The sequence below is a fragment of the Durio zibethinus genome, chromosome 23 (assembly GCF_047325235.1).
Source record: "Durio zibethinus cultivar Kanyao isolate XHJ-2024 chromosome 23, ASM4732523v1, whole genome shotgun sequence".
In the NCBI taxonomy this organism is placed as follows: Eukaryota; Viridiplantae; Streptophyta; class Magnoliopsida; order Malvales; family Malvaceae; genus Durio; species Durio zibethinus.
In genome coordinates, this window is record NC_143184.1 from 2,652,974 (window position 1) to 2,668,323 (window position 15,350).

A 15,350-nucleotide genomic window follows, 5' to 3' on the forward strand; every position below is an offset into this window, starting at 1 on the left:
ATGATGCAGCTTTACAAATTTCGACTCATTTGTGGATGTATGATACTATTTGTGATCTCCCAAACTTTTTTTTTTTTCATTGGGATTATGATTTTAAGATTTTGTTTTGTACACTGTAAACTTCATTAAAGAAAAGTCCATTAATATGGACTGCGAGCAGGTGAATTAATTGTTACTATTTTTTTTAATTTTACTAATAAATTGTTCTTTTAACTGAATTATTGAATGCCTAAGGCCAATGACTAGAATAGTTACATTTATGTTCTATGTTAATGAATTTCATTCTTGATGTCTTCCTTTTCACTTTTCTTCTTTTACCTGGACTTAAACTTGCTGAGTTTTCTTGACTTTCTGTCCTCGATTCCTTGGATTTCAAGCAGATTTATTGCGACTTGCAGTAAGTGACACATGAAGAGTAAATACCAAGAGCATTGTAGTGATAGTGTTCGTTTCACTAAGCTCTCTAACATGTTTTCTAGATCTTATTCGCTGACTGAAACTAAGGTGGGATGAGATGCAGTAATGAATTTAGGTTTTCATTGTTAGCATTCTATTTTCATTGGTTGCGGTTCATTGTGTATTCCATAGGAGCATTTCTTTTTCCCCTTGAACGGGAGAATGGGAGATCTGTTTTCTTAGTCAAGACAGTTCCCTTTGGTACTATAAAACCTTGTGTCTGCTCTACCCTGGAATTCTAATATGTTCACTTGATATATTATCATGCATTTCCTAAGTTTTAACACAGATAAGAAAGAGTTCATTGCATTTTTTTTTGGTAGAATTTATTATGGCTGGAGCTTTAATTATTTATCAATGATTCTGGGTGGATGAAATGGCAACTTTTAGGTATTGGATTTAGGGACTTTGGTGAAAGCTCTTTTCACTTAAGTATCCGGGTCAATTGGTCACCTATTGTCTGTTTAGATCATTGATGCATCCTTTCCAATTTCAGAACCTCATAAGCCACCCTTGAGAAAATCATAGAGATTACTTATTGATTTGTATTGAATCACAAAAATTTATGATATGTTGATGTATTGCAATTCTAATTATTAGCAATATTATTGTAATTCAAGTATTGTTTCTCAATCTAGTGTTGCTTAGGAAATCTTCATTGTATAGATTCTATGGTCGAATGTTAGGTGTCAACAATTGCATTTATATGTCCAGCACCATAACGAGGACTGGCATTAGTGTATGTGCCTCCAAATTAGGCCTTCCTCACAATATACGACAAAAAGAAAATAATGCATCGTAAATTACTAGCCCTAATTCCTACAAAATGGACATAACAGTCCTTTTATCAAAATCCGGATACTAGAATCTTGATACATGATTGTGGTTCTTCAGACAGCTTATGAGATTTTTAGCTTGGTGTGTCTACTTGTCTGCCTACTATTTTTGGGATTTCTGACAGAAAAGGAAACAAGTTTCTGAGGCCTGAGGATGCAATTATATGCACTATATGCTCTTTATTCAGGATGCTGCTGTGTAAAAGAATAGTAAATAAAATGAAAAAAAAGGGCAGAAAAGGAAAAGAAAATTCTGCACAGACCAAAGGTGAGTTAATTGAAAGCGGTTTGATATTACGTAGAAAGGCTAAGTTCAGTGCATTGAGCTTCTAATTTACAGTGCCTTGCTCTTGATTTCTCATCTATGTCTCCTAAGATAGGTGAATCTTGTCAAATCTATTATTTATCCTTGGGGTCTCTCCAGCAAATCAGCATCAACACACAACGCTGGATAATGTACAGCCTTGCTCGCTTCTCCTTTAAGATCTTACTTCTTGTTAACTGAACTTTGCCTCGTTTCCTCACCTTAAAAGCCAGACGTCCTGTTGCCATGAGATTTTACTGCTTTTTCTTGAATTGCCAGAGGACTAGAAAGCAGAGTAAGTGCTATCACTGTTTGATTATCCTAGTATCTGGTAATAGATAATGGGTGATTTCTTCATGAATAAAATACACATTAGAATAGAGGAAGTTACAGAGGGTGGTTATATATTGTCTCCTGGTGCCGTAAGTTACATGCATGTTTATTGTATATTTATGATTTGGAGCCCATGACCTGATTGTCCTTGGAAGCTCCGCAACACACCAGGTAACCAGAATCTTATAGTCAAATGCAGTGTTTGCTACATTGGCATCTGTACATGGAGGAATTTCTGGATATCTGATTCCTGGGCAAACCAATCCAAGTGTTTTCAGACACTTGGGTTACCTCGATGCCTGTTTGTTTTTATTATAGGTATTCCATGTGCCAACTTATAGGTCCAGTGGAAATATATTGGAAACTGAAGAAACGGTTTAAACTTCTAATGGCTGCTCATCTTTGTCAGAAGAATGGATATTGTGTGTGATCATCGTCATCACGGAGTCGAACTGAAATTATAGTGAATGTTTTACGATTGCAGATCAATAGCTGAGCAGACCAGACCGTGACCAGAAATGAGGATTTCAATCCTGTTTTTGAATTTAGCTTTCAAAAGCAACTCTATGAGTTGGTTGTAACAAGGCTCAAGTTCCTTTTTTTATTCAAAAATTTCCTCAAGTTAAATATTTATTTTAGTGTTTTCCAGAACAGAATCTTGCCATCAATACCGATTTGTTAAAAGAAAACGACTGGCAACTGGATTGGATTATATCAGGAAAGCAGGTAGCGGGGACAGCTTTCGCATTTGTGTTTGCAATCATAAAGACAACGACCCTTTTTAGAGAAACATGTTTTCCCCCCTCATTTGTCAATTGTCCTACAATTTTTTTTCCTGAAATTAATTATACATTAAGAGACATTATTCAGTCTTACTGACTAATATATTCCAACGTATCCAGCAAACAATCAAGTAATGATGACCATGATAATGATACTGCTGCTACGATTGCTGCTACTTATTACACAAACAAAGGCATGGAAATAAACTGCACAAATAAATTTAAAACTCCCCAGAGGGGATGGAAGGGGATGCAAAATAAACTAAACAAATAAATCTGTGTTGGCAATTAAATTAGACAATAAGACTAACCAAACAGGGCAACGGGGGTATACCATGCATAGAGGCTCATTGACTCTCAATTTAAAATTAGATACGAAATCATTTGATTCAAAGAGTTGAAAATCCCTTGTTTTCTTATTTAGTTATGGTGTTGCCTGTAGTATTTATTTTTATGTAGTTAAAAATATATACATAAAGTCAGCTCTATTTAGCTAAACTTTTTTGTCTCAGCCTTGTACATCCATAATTGATAGGAAGAAAGAAAAGCAAAGGACTTTTCATCAGTTAGAATCTTCAATTTTGGTAAGAAACAGAAAAAACTCAAGATATGTTGTATTTAACAACATAAAAAAAGTTATTACAAGTTAAATATTTGAGATGATTTCAACAAATGATTATCAATAAAGCTCAAATTCAAGATTTTTTCATAAAAAAAGACGAGTCTAATTGATTAAACCTACTACTTGTTGATGTTAGAATCTTCATTTTTTTTATTACTTAACTGCTGCTTGGGAGCATAAAAATTAGAAGACATTTGTTAAAACGTGGGTTAAGCCCCTTTTTACCTTTCCTTTCCTTTCCTTTACGTGGACACTTCAGGCCAACTGCTCCATTTTAAACCTGCTTGAAATTTGTGAAGAAAACCACACGCTTTAGAAGCAGGGCCGCAGAGAGAATCACAAACGCGTGGCCTGTAGCCTGACATTGAAGTTTCAAGATCATGCCCTTGCGACACAATCATCCAATGGCTCCTACATACCCTTTTTTTTTTCTCTCTTAAATTGGAAATCCTTTACAAAGCTGCAAACATATCACCTTTAAGCAATGGTCTAATTATTTGTTTTTTTCTTGATAATGATTCTTCTTCTTATTTATTCAGAAATGGTGCGTTAATTCGATTGAAAAAAGTTTTGAATAGAGGTTAAGAAGGCTGGATAATATTGTTAGTCAAAGTAATGATTATATATGGTGAACCAACAACCAAGTACCAAGGGAAAAAAAATTTTCATTCCACAATTTGAAGGATCAAATCATATATATTAGGTTCCACTTTATCTAGGGTGAATATGGTGGGTCATTACATAGTCAAACGTGCCAGAAAATCATATCCAAGGTTCCTATCCCAATAAATTAAAAAAAAATTCAAAAGTGATAAAGGTGAAAAGGGAAAACAGTGCATGGCAAGTTACAAATGAAGGAAATGAAACAGCTAGTTTTAGCAATCTAATCAAGAGATAATAAGCAATTAAGCAGAAATATAATAATGACTAGTCAATTTGGAAGGAAGAGGAAGAGAGATTTAGAAGACAGCTTTGGAAGTTCTTGCCACAGAGTGCAGAGTGGCCTTTCCTTTTTCCTTCTCACAAAAGTAGGTTTAGGAAGGCGTGCTCCAACTTTGCTTATGATTGAGTAAAAGTCAGGTGTCTAAAAAAAGCAGAACAAACAAAACCCATCCTCCCCTTTTGCTATGGCTTTTCTTTTGCTGCTTTTACTTGTTTATATTTTCTCTTCACTCGACATTCATCTGTTGCACAAAGACCTCAAGTGAAAGGGTGGGCTAGCTGTCTTTTATTGGCAAGACATACACATACGTACATGTGTACATACTTACATGAAATATCATACCTTTAAAAACAGAAAGATATATAAAAGAATAAGGATAACACTAGATAGTGGTAAATATGAAATCGCTCAGTATTGTAGAGTAATAAAATTGTCCTTTGAGATTTTTGCATTCGAATAGTTATGAGATATATATTCCTGAGGTTTGGAGCACTTAGGCAAAAATATAGAAGGCCAACCGCTATTAGGAAAAAAAACACACGTTGGTTGGTGTGGCTTAGTTTTCACGGCTGAAGCTTGCTGAAAGCCTTCTTGTGATAGCTGTTGAGGTGGGGTCTTGAATGTAGAAGCTGGAGTGCATATTTTCTCAGTCAAAAGACATAATTTAACTGGGAAAGCGTTGACAGATTATGAATCAAAAAGAATAGATAATCTGTTTTCTCCCTGTTAAGACAGAGAGATGGCTAAATCCCTTCCCCACAATGGGTCACACAAAAAAATCACGCACCCAACACCTTATTATCACGAAACCATGTTAGAGGAATCATGAAAGCTGACAAACATAATACACCTAGACAAAACCTTTCTCCTTTCCCATCCATAGCTTAAAATATTATATGGCTTTACCCTTTTAAATTGCCCCTCTTCTCTACCCCTCCATAGACTCCAACTTTCTCTCTGCTTCTCAATCAAAATGGCCAACTTAGCCACTTTGTTTTTTCTATGCTTAAGCTTGTCAATGTCAACCTATCCCCAAGTTTTCCATGCTATGGCACATGAGTGGCCTGGAGGGAGATCAACCAGGATCTATGATTTCAAGGTCTTAGTAAATTCTCTCGAAATGATGCGCTATACAATTATCTCAACATTCTCAATTCTGTTTTTTCTAACTCCAAGGCTTTGATTTCAAATAGGTACAAACGATGACAGTTACTAAACTGTGTAACACCAAAGAGATTGTGACCATTAACAAAATGTTTCCAGGACCTGTCGTTTACGCTCAAGAGAACGATAGAATCATCGTCAAGGTCACCAATGAGACACCCTTCAATGCCACAATCCACTGGTATTTTCTTTTAATTCTATGACGAAGATTTTACTAATTAATCAAAATAAGTCCAGAACTCTACTAATGTCATCGTTAATCATTGCTGCCTATTTTCCCAGGCATGGAGTCAGGCAGAAGCTATCATGCTGGTTCGATGGTCCATCTTACATTACCCAGTGTCCCATTCAAGCTGGCCAGACTTTTACATATGAGTTCACATTGGTGAAGCAGAAGGGCACCTTTTTCTGGCATGCCCATGTTTCCTGGCTTAGGGCCACTGTTTATGGTGCCATTGTTGTGTATCCTAAGACAGGGGTCCCTTACCCATTCAAACACCCTTTCGAAGAGCATATCGTAATCCTAGGTATATCTCCTTTGATCCAATTTACTGAAATATTGTAAATATTGTGATGGAATATTATGTTTGGATCTGAAACCTGAAAATGTGGCAGGGGAGTATTGGCTGAGAGATGTACTACAACTTGAGCGACAAGTTCTAGCAAGCGGAGGAGGTTCACCACCTGCCGATGCATTTACCATTAACGGTCACCCAGGCCCTGACTACAATTGCTCCAGCAATGGTAAAAAACATATTTATACTGCAATTCTTTACAGTATTTAATTACATTAGATCATCTGCTTTAATTGTTGAACCATAAGTAAAATGGATAAAATTAAACTAGGCTTCCTTCTTATGTGCAATCAAAAGGTAATCATTAGTAATAATTCATTAAAAGTCATACCACGGAATGATAGATCGTTCTAATAATATAATTACTGATTTACAGATGTCTACAAGATCGACGTAGTTCCAGGAAAGACATATTTGCTAAGGCTAATTAATGCAGGATTAAACATGGAGAACTTCTTTGCCATAGCTAATCATAAACTAACAATTGTGGAGGCTGATGCTGAGTACACCAAGCCATTCACCACGGACCGTGTGATGCTGGGACCAGGGCAGACCATGAATGTCCTTGTCACTGCTGATCAGCCCATAGGGAAGTACTCCATGGCAATGGGGCCTTACATGTCTGCTCAGAATGTTGCGTTCCAAAACATATCAGCCATTGCTTACTTCCAATACTTGGGTGCTGTCCCTAACAGTGTATCATTACCGGCAGAATTGCCAAGCTTTAATGATAATCTTGCTGTTAAGACTGTCATGGATGGGCTTAGAAGCCTTAATCCTGTTAATGTTCCTAAAGAGATTGATACTAGCCTGTTTGTCACCGTGGGATTAAATGTCAACAAATGCCAGTCCAAGGTACCGCAACAAAACTGCCAGGGCCCGAACAATGGGACTTTTGCAGCTTCCATGAACAATATAAGCTTTGTCAAGCCTACTATTTCTGTTTTGGAAGCTTACTATAAGAAGATTGGTGGTCATTTCACGGAGGACTTCCCTGACGCGCCCCTTAAATTCTATGACTTTGTCAATGGGGCACCAAATAATGCTCCTAATAACACACAGGCCATCAACGGAACTAGGACCAAGGTCCTTGAATTTGGAAGCAGGGTGCAGCTTATCTTCCAGGATACTGGCACATTCAGCACTGAAAACCACCCTATTCATCTTCATGGCTACAGCTTTTATGTTGTGGGATATGGTACCGGGAATTTTAATCCACAGACTGCAAATTTTAACTTGATTGATCCACCTTATATGAACACAATAGGTGTTCCAGTAGGAGGATGGGCAGTAATTCGATTTGTCGCTGACAATCCAGGTATTTGTTTTTTCTCTTAACAATCCAAATTACAACTCAAATTTGAGATTTTTATTATTATATCGCAACTAAAAAAATATAATCGGATTCTTGTGTCATATTTAGGGGTTTGGTTTATGCATTGCCACTTGGATATACACCAGTCATGGGGCTTAGGTGCGGTGTTGATAGTGAAGAACGGGAAAGGAGAGCTGGAGACTCTACCTCATCCTCCTGCGGACCTGCCCCGGTGCTAGATCCCCTTGCATTCGAATAAATGGAACGAAATGGGTTGCTGTGATCTTTCTGATCGAGGATTCTTTTAGGCGCAAGTGTTTGTTATATGCCCTGATTATCAAATTGTGTATGTAAAGAAGTAAAGATTGGAGGAATAAAACTGCAAATTTCTTTTCTTTCTTTTTTCATACTGAGCACTTTTTTTTTTTTTTTGTTTTGGCTGTTTGGGCTATGGATTATAATATCCAAACTATTGGAAAACCCCAAGATAGATTCAGGTATTTATATTTAAAATATCGCCTGAAGTTTAAAGTATGAAAAAGATCTAAAATCCAAACATGAAGAGAAAAAACGAAGACGACAACAACTAAAAAGGACCCAAGAGGAACACATCACTTTTAGAAGCCAGACAAAGTGATGGGGGGGGAGGGGGGGGGCAATAGCTGAATATTGAAGAGAGATGGTGTGGCGGCAGTTATGGGCTATAACATGATGGAAATGGGTTTTAAGAATTCATTTTAATTTGGGTTGAGAACAGCCCAAAGTTATAGGAGGTTCACATGATTTTTCCGGTTCTTAATGGTCAGAAAAAGGTTCCTATTTTAGCCGTTTAATATAGGTAGTTGGCCTAGGCGGTCCGGTCTTTTTTTCGCACAAGTCACACGCCCAGGTTCTTTTTCCCAATAGATATACCTTAACTTGGGAGAAAAAACTGTTATGATATTTGTTTTAAGACCCAGAAAAGAAAAGTATGCTATGGGTATAAATTCTTGACCGACAGGTGATGAAGATCGGCATATACATTTCAAGTGGCAAACTATGTGGAAAACATAGATATACACATATGCCATGGATGATAGATCCATTCATTGCACTACAATAAGAATATCCACATAAAATTTTTGGGAAACAATACCTAGAGATCGATGGCTTTATTGATGAAAACAATAAATTCATAACGTGTGCTAGTGCAATAGAGAGTGCAGGCAACCAAGAATCAATATTCAAACATGACTTACACAATTAGACCTGTCCATCCGCATGTTGTTAGGTCAAAATAACTGAGATGAAAGATGATATATCAACAACATAAAGATAACCTTTGAAAGGTGGATGGTAAATGCCTGTCACCAGCGCTTCATATGATCCTAAACTGTAATGGATGAGTGCTAACAAAAGATTAATACATCTCAGATGGGTTGGAGCGTACCTTAAAAAGATGCAGCTTGGCGTTTCTCCATTCATCATTCAAATTAAACCCGTAGGAGCCCATCTGATTGACCATTTCATCGCTCAGCCGCAACTGTGAGTCATTGGCTTTCGAGGGGAAAAGAAAAAATCATACTGTGAAGAACAGCAGTTTAAAACAAGAATGATATTGAGTAATATTTATCAGAGATACCTAGATGTAGGAGAGTTGAAATGATAGGCAGGAATTATAGGTTTATTTTATTACAATGCATGTAGTACATTGCACTTGAATGTAGTACAATAAACTAGAAGTAACATATTACACATAAGCATATATATTATGAATTATTATTTCAACAGTTTTCTAAGCATCAGTAGGTTCTATCTAATAAGCAAATGCAGGATGCGAACAGGGGTGGGAACATCATTTCATAATAAATAAAGATGTGTAACTAACATCCTTATAACAGCCCAACTAATATCTATCATAAAGGAGGAAAGATATAGGAAGACTGGTAAGACCACCAGTGAGAAACAAAAGGATCACTTGCAGAAGTTAGGATACATATAAAGATATAGATGGAAGATGGTTTCTCCATGTCAAAAGAGCAAAAAATCCTAGAGGCTTTTCTTGTCAATGCCATTGATTTCAAGGCTTCAAATTGCATCCAACTGTAACAGTTTGTATAAGAATCCATTCCTAGCTAATATTAAACAACTTTAGTGCAACTTCTCAAACAGAGTTGAATTTAACCAAGCATGCAGATTCAAGGGTTTTTAAACAAGAACAGAGAGATCCAGTAACAGCTTTTAGTACATTTTCATTTGAGAAGTGGTCATGAGTTTTATTACATGATCTTTACTTTGTCCTAACAGAAAGGTGTGCAACAACAAGAAAAAATATTTATTTATTTATGGAATATCTAAAATCAACTGTTGAAGAGAAAATTAATGTATATAGAATAGGTTTCTTCAACATCAATCACACCAGATTCATCAAATGCGTAGAAGATACGAATGTGCAGTCACAGTACGGTTTTAGAAACAGAAAACAGAAATTATGGGTTGATCATCTCTGAAGTCCAGCTTTTCATTCTGTCCGAGCGTATTGTGGATATAAACTTAACCCTTTGATTATTCTTCAAATTCAAATAATCAACCTGCAAATTATGATAAATTTGAAATTTAACATATAAGCAATAAAATGAAGAAATGAATATAGCACCCTATCTCTCGCCAATTTCTACCTCAAACTTTTTCTTTTTTTTGAATATTTAAAGAAAGGAACTAAAGTGTAGACAAGATACTAAACCTGGTCAGGATCTAGAACCAGCAGACAAAATGCACCAACTGGACCTGCTGAAGGATCTAAAGAAGTTTCCTCATTCAGTTGCTCACTTATGAAGGGGAGACCAGGATTAGGTCCCAAGTATTGTAGCCTTGATTTAACAGAACTAGCAAACCAAGATTTCTCCCTTTGCTGCAGAATAAATTTTATAAATATATATGGGGGAGTATGGAATAGTAGTTATAAGTTATAACGTGCTTATTCGTTTCAGAGTACCTTAATTATTGTTATGCATGGATTAAATATAAGCTACTGCAAGAATGGGAATGCCAATGTTGAGGTTTAGATTTACCATACTAAAAACAACTAAAGCCTTAAGCTTCAGCTCTCGTGAAATAAGCCATCAAATTGTTTTTAAAATGTTGTTTTTCTTAGTTACAAAATAATTTTGCTTTAGCTTAGAGATTAAATAGCAAATGATAGACAATAGATGATTCTATAGAATGGGAATACATTCAGTATTTAAATTCTATGATGTTAACTACAATGATGGCACCGTCACCCAAACTTAATGGATAAATTGTTGATTCTGATAGCTTCAGTAAACTCCAAAATCCTAAGTCATTAATATTAGCAATAAAAATCAGTTCTTATAATGCACTCAAAGTTGGGTTGACTCTTGTCTAACCTGAATTTTTAGGGTGTCAGGATTGGATCCATCAATAACATCAATTCTTCCACCGATTCGAAACTGTTCCCAAGAATCAGTAAAGTACCAACATATCTGCAACCAAAAGAAAAATGAAAAGCAATTTATACATAAGCATTAAGGAAATGAATTAAATAAGATTAAAGGAAAAAAAAAAGCTTCAACAGTAGACCCTAAGCAAAGGACAGTGAACATTAAAAGAGGTCCTTTAAAATAATGGGGTATACCTCAAACAAAAATTACCTCAGCAAAAGGGCAATGCTTCAGCTCTTCTATCTGCAACATTAACAAATGATTTTTCAACCCAATACAAAACTCCCGCAATAGGAAATTTAACCAAAAAGAGAAAACCCATTTCAACAAAATTTCAATAGAAAGATAAAAGACAGTATGAGAATTGAAAGAATCCAGAAAAAGGGGAAGATTAAATGTAAAAACCTTATGACTCCTGCTATCGGTGTTGATTTGAAACGAGTCGCTGTTCTCTTGAAATCCTCTGTAGATTCAACCAAAATATTTTGAATTCCAAACAAAAATTAGAGTTTCACAAGAATTTGCATACAAATTCATCAATAAGGTACCTAAAAACCACAGTGCGATTCGAGGGTCTTCCGTTATATCCAACCGTTGCCTACAACCGTAGTGAAGAAAATGGTAAGTAACGATTCTCCAACAAAAAGAAAAAGTCAGAGAAAACTGAAGCGGAAAAAAGCTAACGAGTTGAAAGAAAGAAGAGTGCTTGAGGTGGGAATTGGATTCCAAAGCGTTGAGAAGAAGCTGCTTCCATGGCGCTGTTACGGTTCCCATTCGCTCCCTTTCCTGTTTTAACTTTTATAGAGCTATCAATCTCACATATATACAGACGCATTCGCGAGCCCACCTCAAGCCCGAATATTTTCAGTTGGACAGTACCTCGGCCCCCCAAAGTTAACGTTACTTAGTTAGAGTTGAGCTTGAGCCCGTTCATGAATAGCTCATTTTAAGAATTTAAGAGAAATTAGAAATACGAAAAGTTAATTAATCTCTACTATATTCAATTGGTGAAATTATCAATATCAAAATAAAATAAAATAAAAATAAAACATTTAAATAGGGAAATTTTATGTTTTTTTTATCTCACAAATTTAATCTGTCGTATATATTTGTCATGGCACAACTACAGTCACTGATCTTAATTTATAATGATAAATAAAAATTACTTAAAATTAGTTAAATCATAGAAAATTTTATTCACATCCACAATTTTATATTTACTTATTATTATCTTCCAAGTATAACCTTTTTTTCCTTCTTTTTAAATATTAAGTCATCCGAAAGCATTAGAATTTTTTTATTATTATTTTAGCGTGGATAATAATTTAACAGTTTGTTTTTCCTTAAATTTCACATGCGAATTTTAAAAAATAAACGTATCTATTAATTAATTTTTAATATACATACCATTCATCTTATATTGTACCAAAATAATTTTAAATTGACTAATAACAAATTGTACTCATCTACAACATCAATCTCTAAGCTACAAAGAAACTACAATTCTGCAATACGAAGTGAAGTGTACGTCTAGCTATATATGCCGCTTTTAAATTAATTGCCCCATTACTGAACTTTTTTTGAGTTGAAATTTTCGGGTAGTTTTATTTGCAGGCATGAGAGTAACTGAAATCATGTTCAGCTATAACCACCACAAAATATCCAGTTACGTGGACTCAGCAATTCCACGTATATATACATATTTGTTGCATGAAAGTATAATTTATCGTAAATTTAAATTTGATTAATTTATATAATTATGTTTAAATTTTAATTTACAACTTTTTTTATTTTTAAATTATGATCTCTTTTATACAAAAAAATTTATATAATCTCCCACCACAACTAATTTCATAAATAATTTTTTTTTAAATCTAAAAATAGATAAACTGCTTAATCTTTCAAATCATGATAAGATGTATCATACTAAATTGATGAATAAAAATTCGTTTAAATAGCAATTTGAAGGTTAAAAAATATCTTTATTATTTCTTGTTTTATTTAATTATCTTTTTGTTTAATATTTAATTATTTCAACAGATATTTTATAATTTGTGTTTTCTTAAAAGAGAACTCATTTGTTGTAACTAAACTAACTAATTGTAACTTCAATTCATAGATAAAATTCAACAAATGTTACAAATTTTATATTAACTGCATTCGGTATAAGTTCAAGACACATAAGAGCCCGAACCATATTTCAACTCGTGATTAATTCATAAATACCGATAAAAAATAAATAGGCACTCAAAACAAGAATATGTTCGCGCATCATTGACCAACTCCTTATCAAATTCGATTCATTTTAATGTGAACAATAATTCAACGGATTTGATTGACTATAATAGAATATAACAAAAAATATATATTAAAAATATATTGAATAAACAAATTTTTATTTTATATTTTATACACGAACAAGAATTCAAAGAAAATGGATGCGATAAGACAAAAAAAAGTTTAATTCGAATTGCTTGCTATTCATAGTTAGAAAGATTTATTACTGACGAGCCACAACAATTGCACCTATCAAAGCAATTAAAAGAATTAGTGAAATGAATTCAAATAGAAGAAAAAAATATGTTGCTAAATGAATTTCGAGCATTTACTATTACTTTAATAAATGATTATCGACAGAACTCGAACTAAAGATTTATTCGTTGAGAATAATGATCTTAATCGATTAAACTAATTATTTATTGATATTTCATAAATAATTCAATTAAGTCTAAATAAACTTTTAATAATGAATATTTTTAAATTCCAAATCCAAAAAAAAAAAAAAAAAAACTTAGGTTGTTCACATCTAATTAACATTATTACTATTAATAAAATATTTATAACTTGTCCAAATATCTTTTGGACCACAGTGCCTGGATCATGACCACGGAGTACTAATTTCCCTTTGTTTGGTTTGAAAATTTCAAAGTCTAAATGCATGGGATCATTTGATGGGAGCAACAGTATAAATAATAATTGTTGGGAACAGTTTTTGTAATTAATTAATTAGCCTATGAATTTTAATAAATTGTTTATGACGATTTTAATAACGTCAAATGTCGACATCACAATACTTAAATCAATCATCAAACTATTATAAGTTATAACCATTGCCCTCCCCATACTGTCAAAATAAATTGTGCATCTACCAATTTTGGAATTGAAGTTGGTCACGAGGTTATCTAACTTCTAAAGGCAAATCAAATAATGTGAAAACAACATTAATTAGTGTCTTTATTTTCTAGTGGTGTTTCCCCCACCTCAATAATAACTTGTGAATCAACTTGTTCTTCTTTACTTTTGATATACATACATACATAGTATAATAAGCGTGAAAGTCTCGAGGTTCAGAAAAAGGCTTCGTTAATAGTGGCTATTCTGACATTATGATACGACATCAATCCAATCGAAATTAATCTAATTTCTTTCAAGTCTTTATCAGAAACTGGAGCAGCCAATCGTTGGCTATTCGTCAAGTTGCATTCATTTGACACGGCATTGAATTTATAAGAGCTGATATTATTTGTTCTATATATCCTGGCGTTTTTGTTTAGTTTTAGGTGGTTCACCAGGACCTTACTCCATTTCTTTTTGCTTTTTGTTTTAATATTCTCAAGGCAAGAAACTGCTAACCACGATACGATGATAGTTTATAACGTGATATATCTTATGTTAAGTAAAAAAATTATTTATATGTAATTTAAAAAAAATTATTTATATTATTTAAGTAATTAATTTGAGTAAATTAAATTATTTAAGTTTGTTAGAAGTAAAAAAATAAAAAATAGTCATTTGGTATTTGAACTTATTTAATAAATAAATTTAATTTTTAAATTTTTTATTTCAAAATATTAGTAAAATTTATTTTAAATTTAAATAAATATATTTGAATAAAAAAATAATTATCCGAATAAATATATCTGAACAAAAAAATATGATTGCTTAAATAAAATTCATTTAAATATAAAAATATTATAATACAAAATATCATAACTTTTTAAATTAATTTAATTAATGATTATTGATTTATTATAAACAAATATTTTTACCTAATCGATTTATTACTTTTAATTTAGGTAATTTTTTAAAATTTTATTATATCATGTAAACATAATTATTTTTAAGATAATATTTTTCACGTCTCAAAATTATATATATATTTTTTAATTTTTTTTAATTTTCTAACAATATATATAACTATTCATTTTAGGAATTAATTGAAAGTTTCTCTTTATAAATCATAGATAGAACTTTATAACCTTTCTTGAATCAAAATGATTGCTTCCACTATCAAAATTTCATTTTAGAATTCCTTTTGCAAAATTAAACCTCAACTTTTCGAGTTTCTACAACGCAAAAGAGAAATATTATCCATTTTCCTTCTACCTTCAGAAAATAAATACATCATTTTAATACGTAAAAATATAGTATTATCAAGAGCACGTGCATAGTAGGTGTCATATTATTCTAGTGATAAGCTAATTAACTACGTTGATGCTTTTTTTTCTTGTTATTAATTTGCACATTTAAAAAGATATTCTTATTTTTAGGATGTAATGCTTCTTTAAACTGTTAGTATT

At 33.1% G+C, this 15,350-nt stretch overlaps 2 protein-coding genes across 3 annotated transcripts; one reads left to right on the plus strand and one right to left on the minus strand.

The window, feature by feature from the left end:
* Positions 1–4,929: 4,929 nt before the first annotated feature.
* LAC6 (laccase 6) lies at positions 4,930–7,577 on the plus strand. The gene is made up of 6 exons (XM_022914006.2): positions 4,930–5,375; positions 5,470–5,621; positions 5,723–5,967; positions 6,056–6,184; positions 6,392–7,333; positions 7,439–7,577. The coding sequence occupies exons 1-6, from the start codon at positions 5,250–5,252 to the stop codon at positions 7,567–7,569; spliced, it is 1,725 nt and encodes a 574-aa protein (XP_022769741.2). The 5' UTR covers positions 4,930–5,249; the 3' UTR covers positions 7,570–7,577.
* Positions 7,578–9,536: 1,959 nt separating this feature from the next.
* Positions 9,537–11,626, minus strand: LOC111313963 (Pyridoxamine 5'-phosphate oxidase family protein). Of its 2 annotated transcripts, none has more exons than XM_089753101.1 (7): positions 11,455–11,626; positions 11,319–11,368; positions 11,176–11,233; positions 10,981–11,052; positions 10,717–10,812; positions 10,053–10,220; positions 9,537–9,900 (listed from the first exon to the last, which is right to left on the minus strand). In XM_089753101.1, exons 1-7 carry the CDS (start codon positions 11,542–11,544, stop codon positions 9,799–9,801), a joined length of 636 nt encoding a protein of 211 aa, XP_089609227.1. In that variant the 5' UTR covers positions 11,545–11,626; the 3' UTR covers positions 9,537–9,798. The 2 variants fall into 2 exon arrangements, with proteins under 2 accessions (XP_089609227.1, XP_022770609.2); XM_022914874.2 differs by having other exon boundaries at positions 10,981–11,013; positions 11,455–11,608.
* Between the last annotated feature and the right edge of the window lie 3,724 nt (positions 11,627–15,350).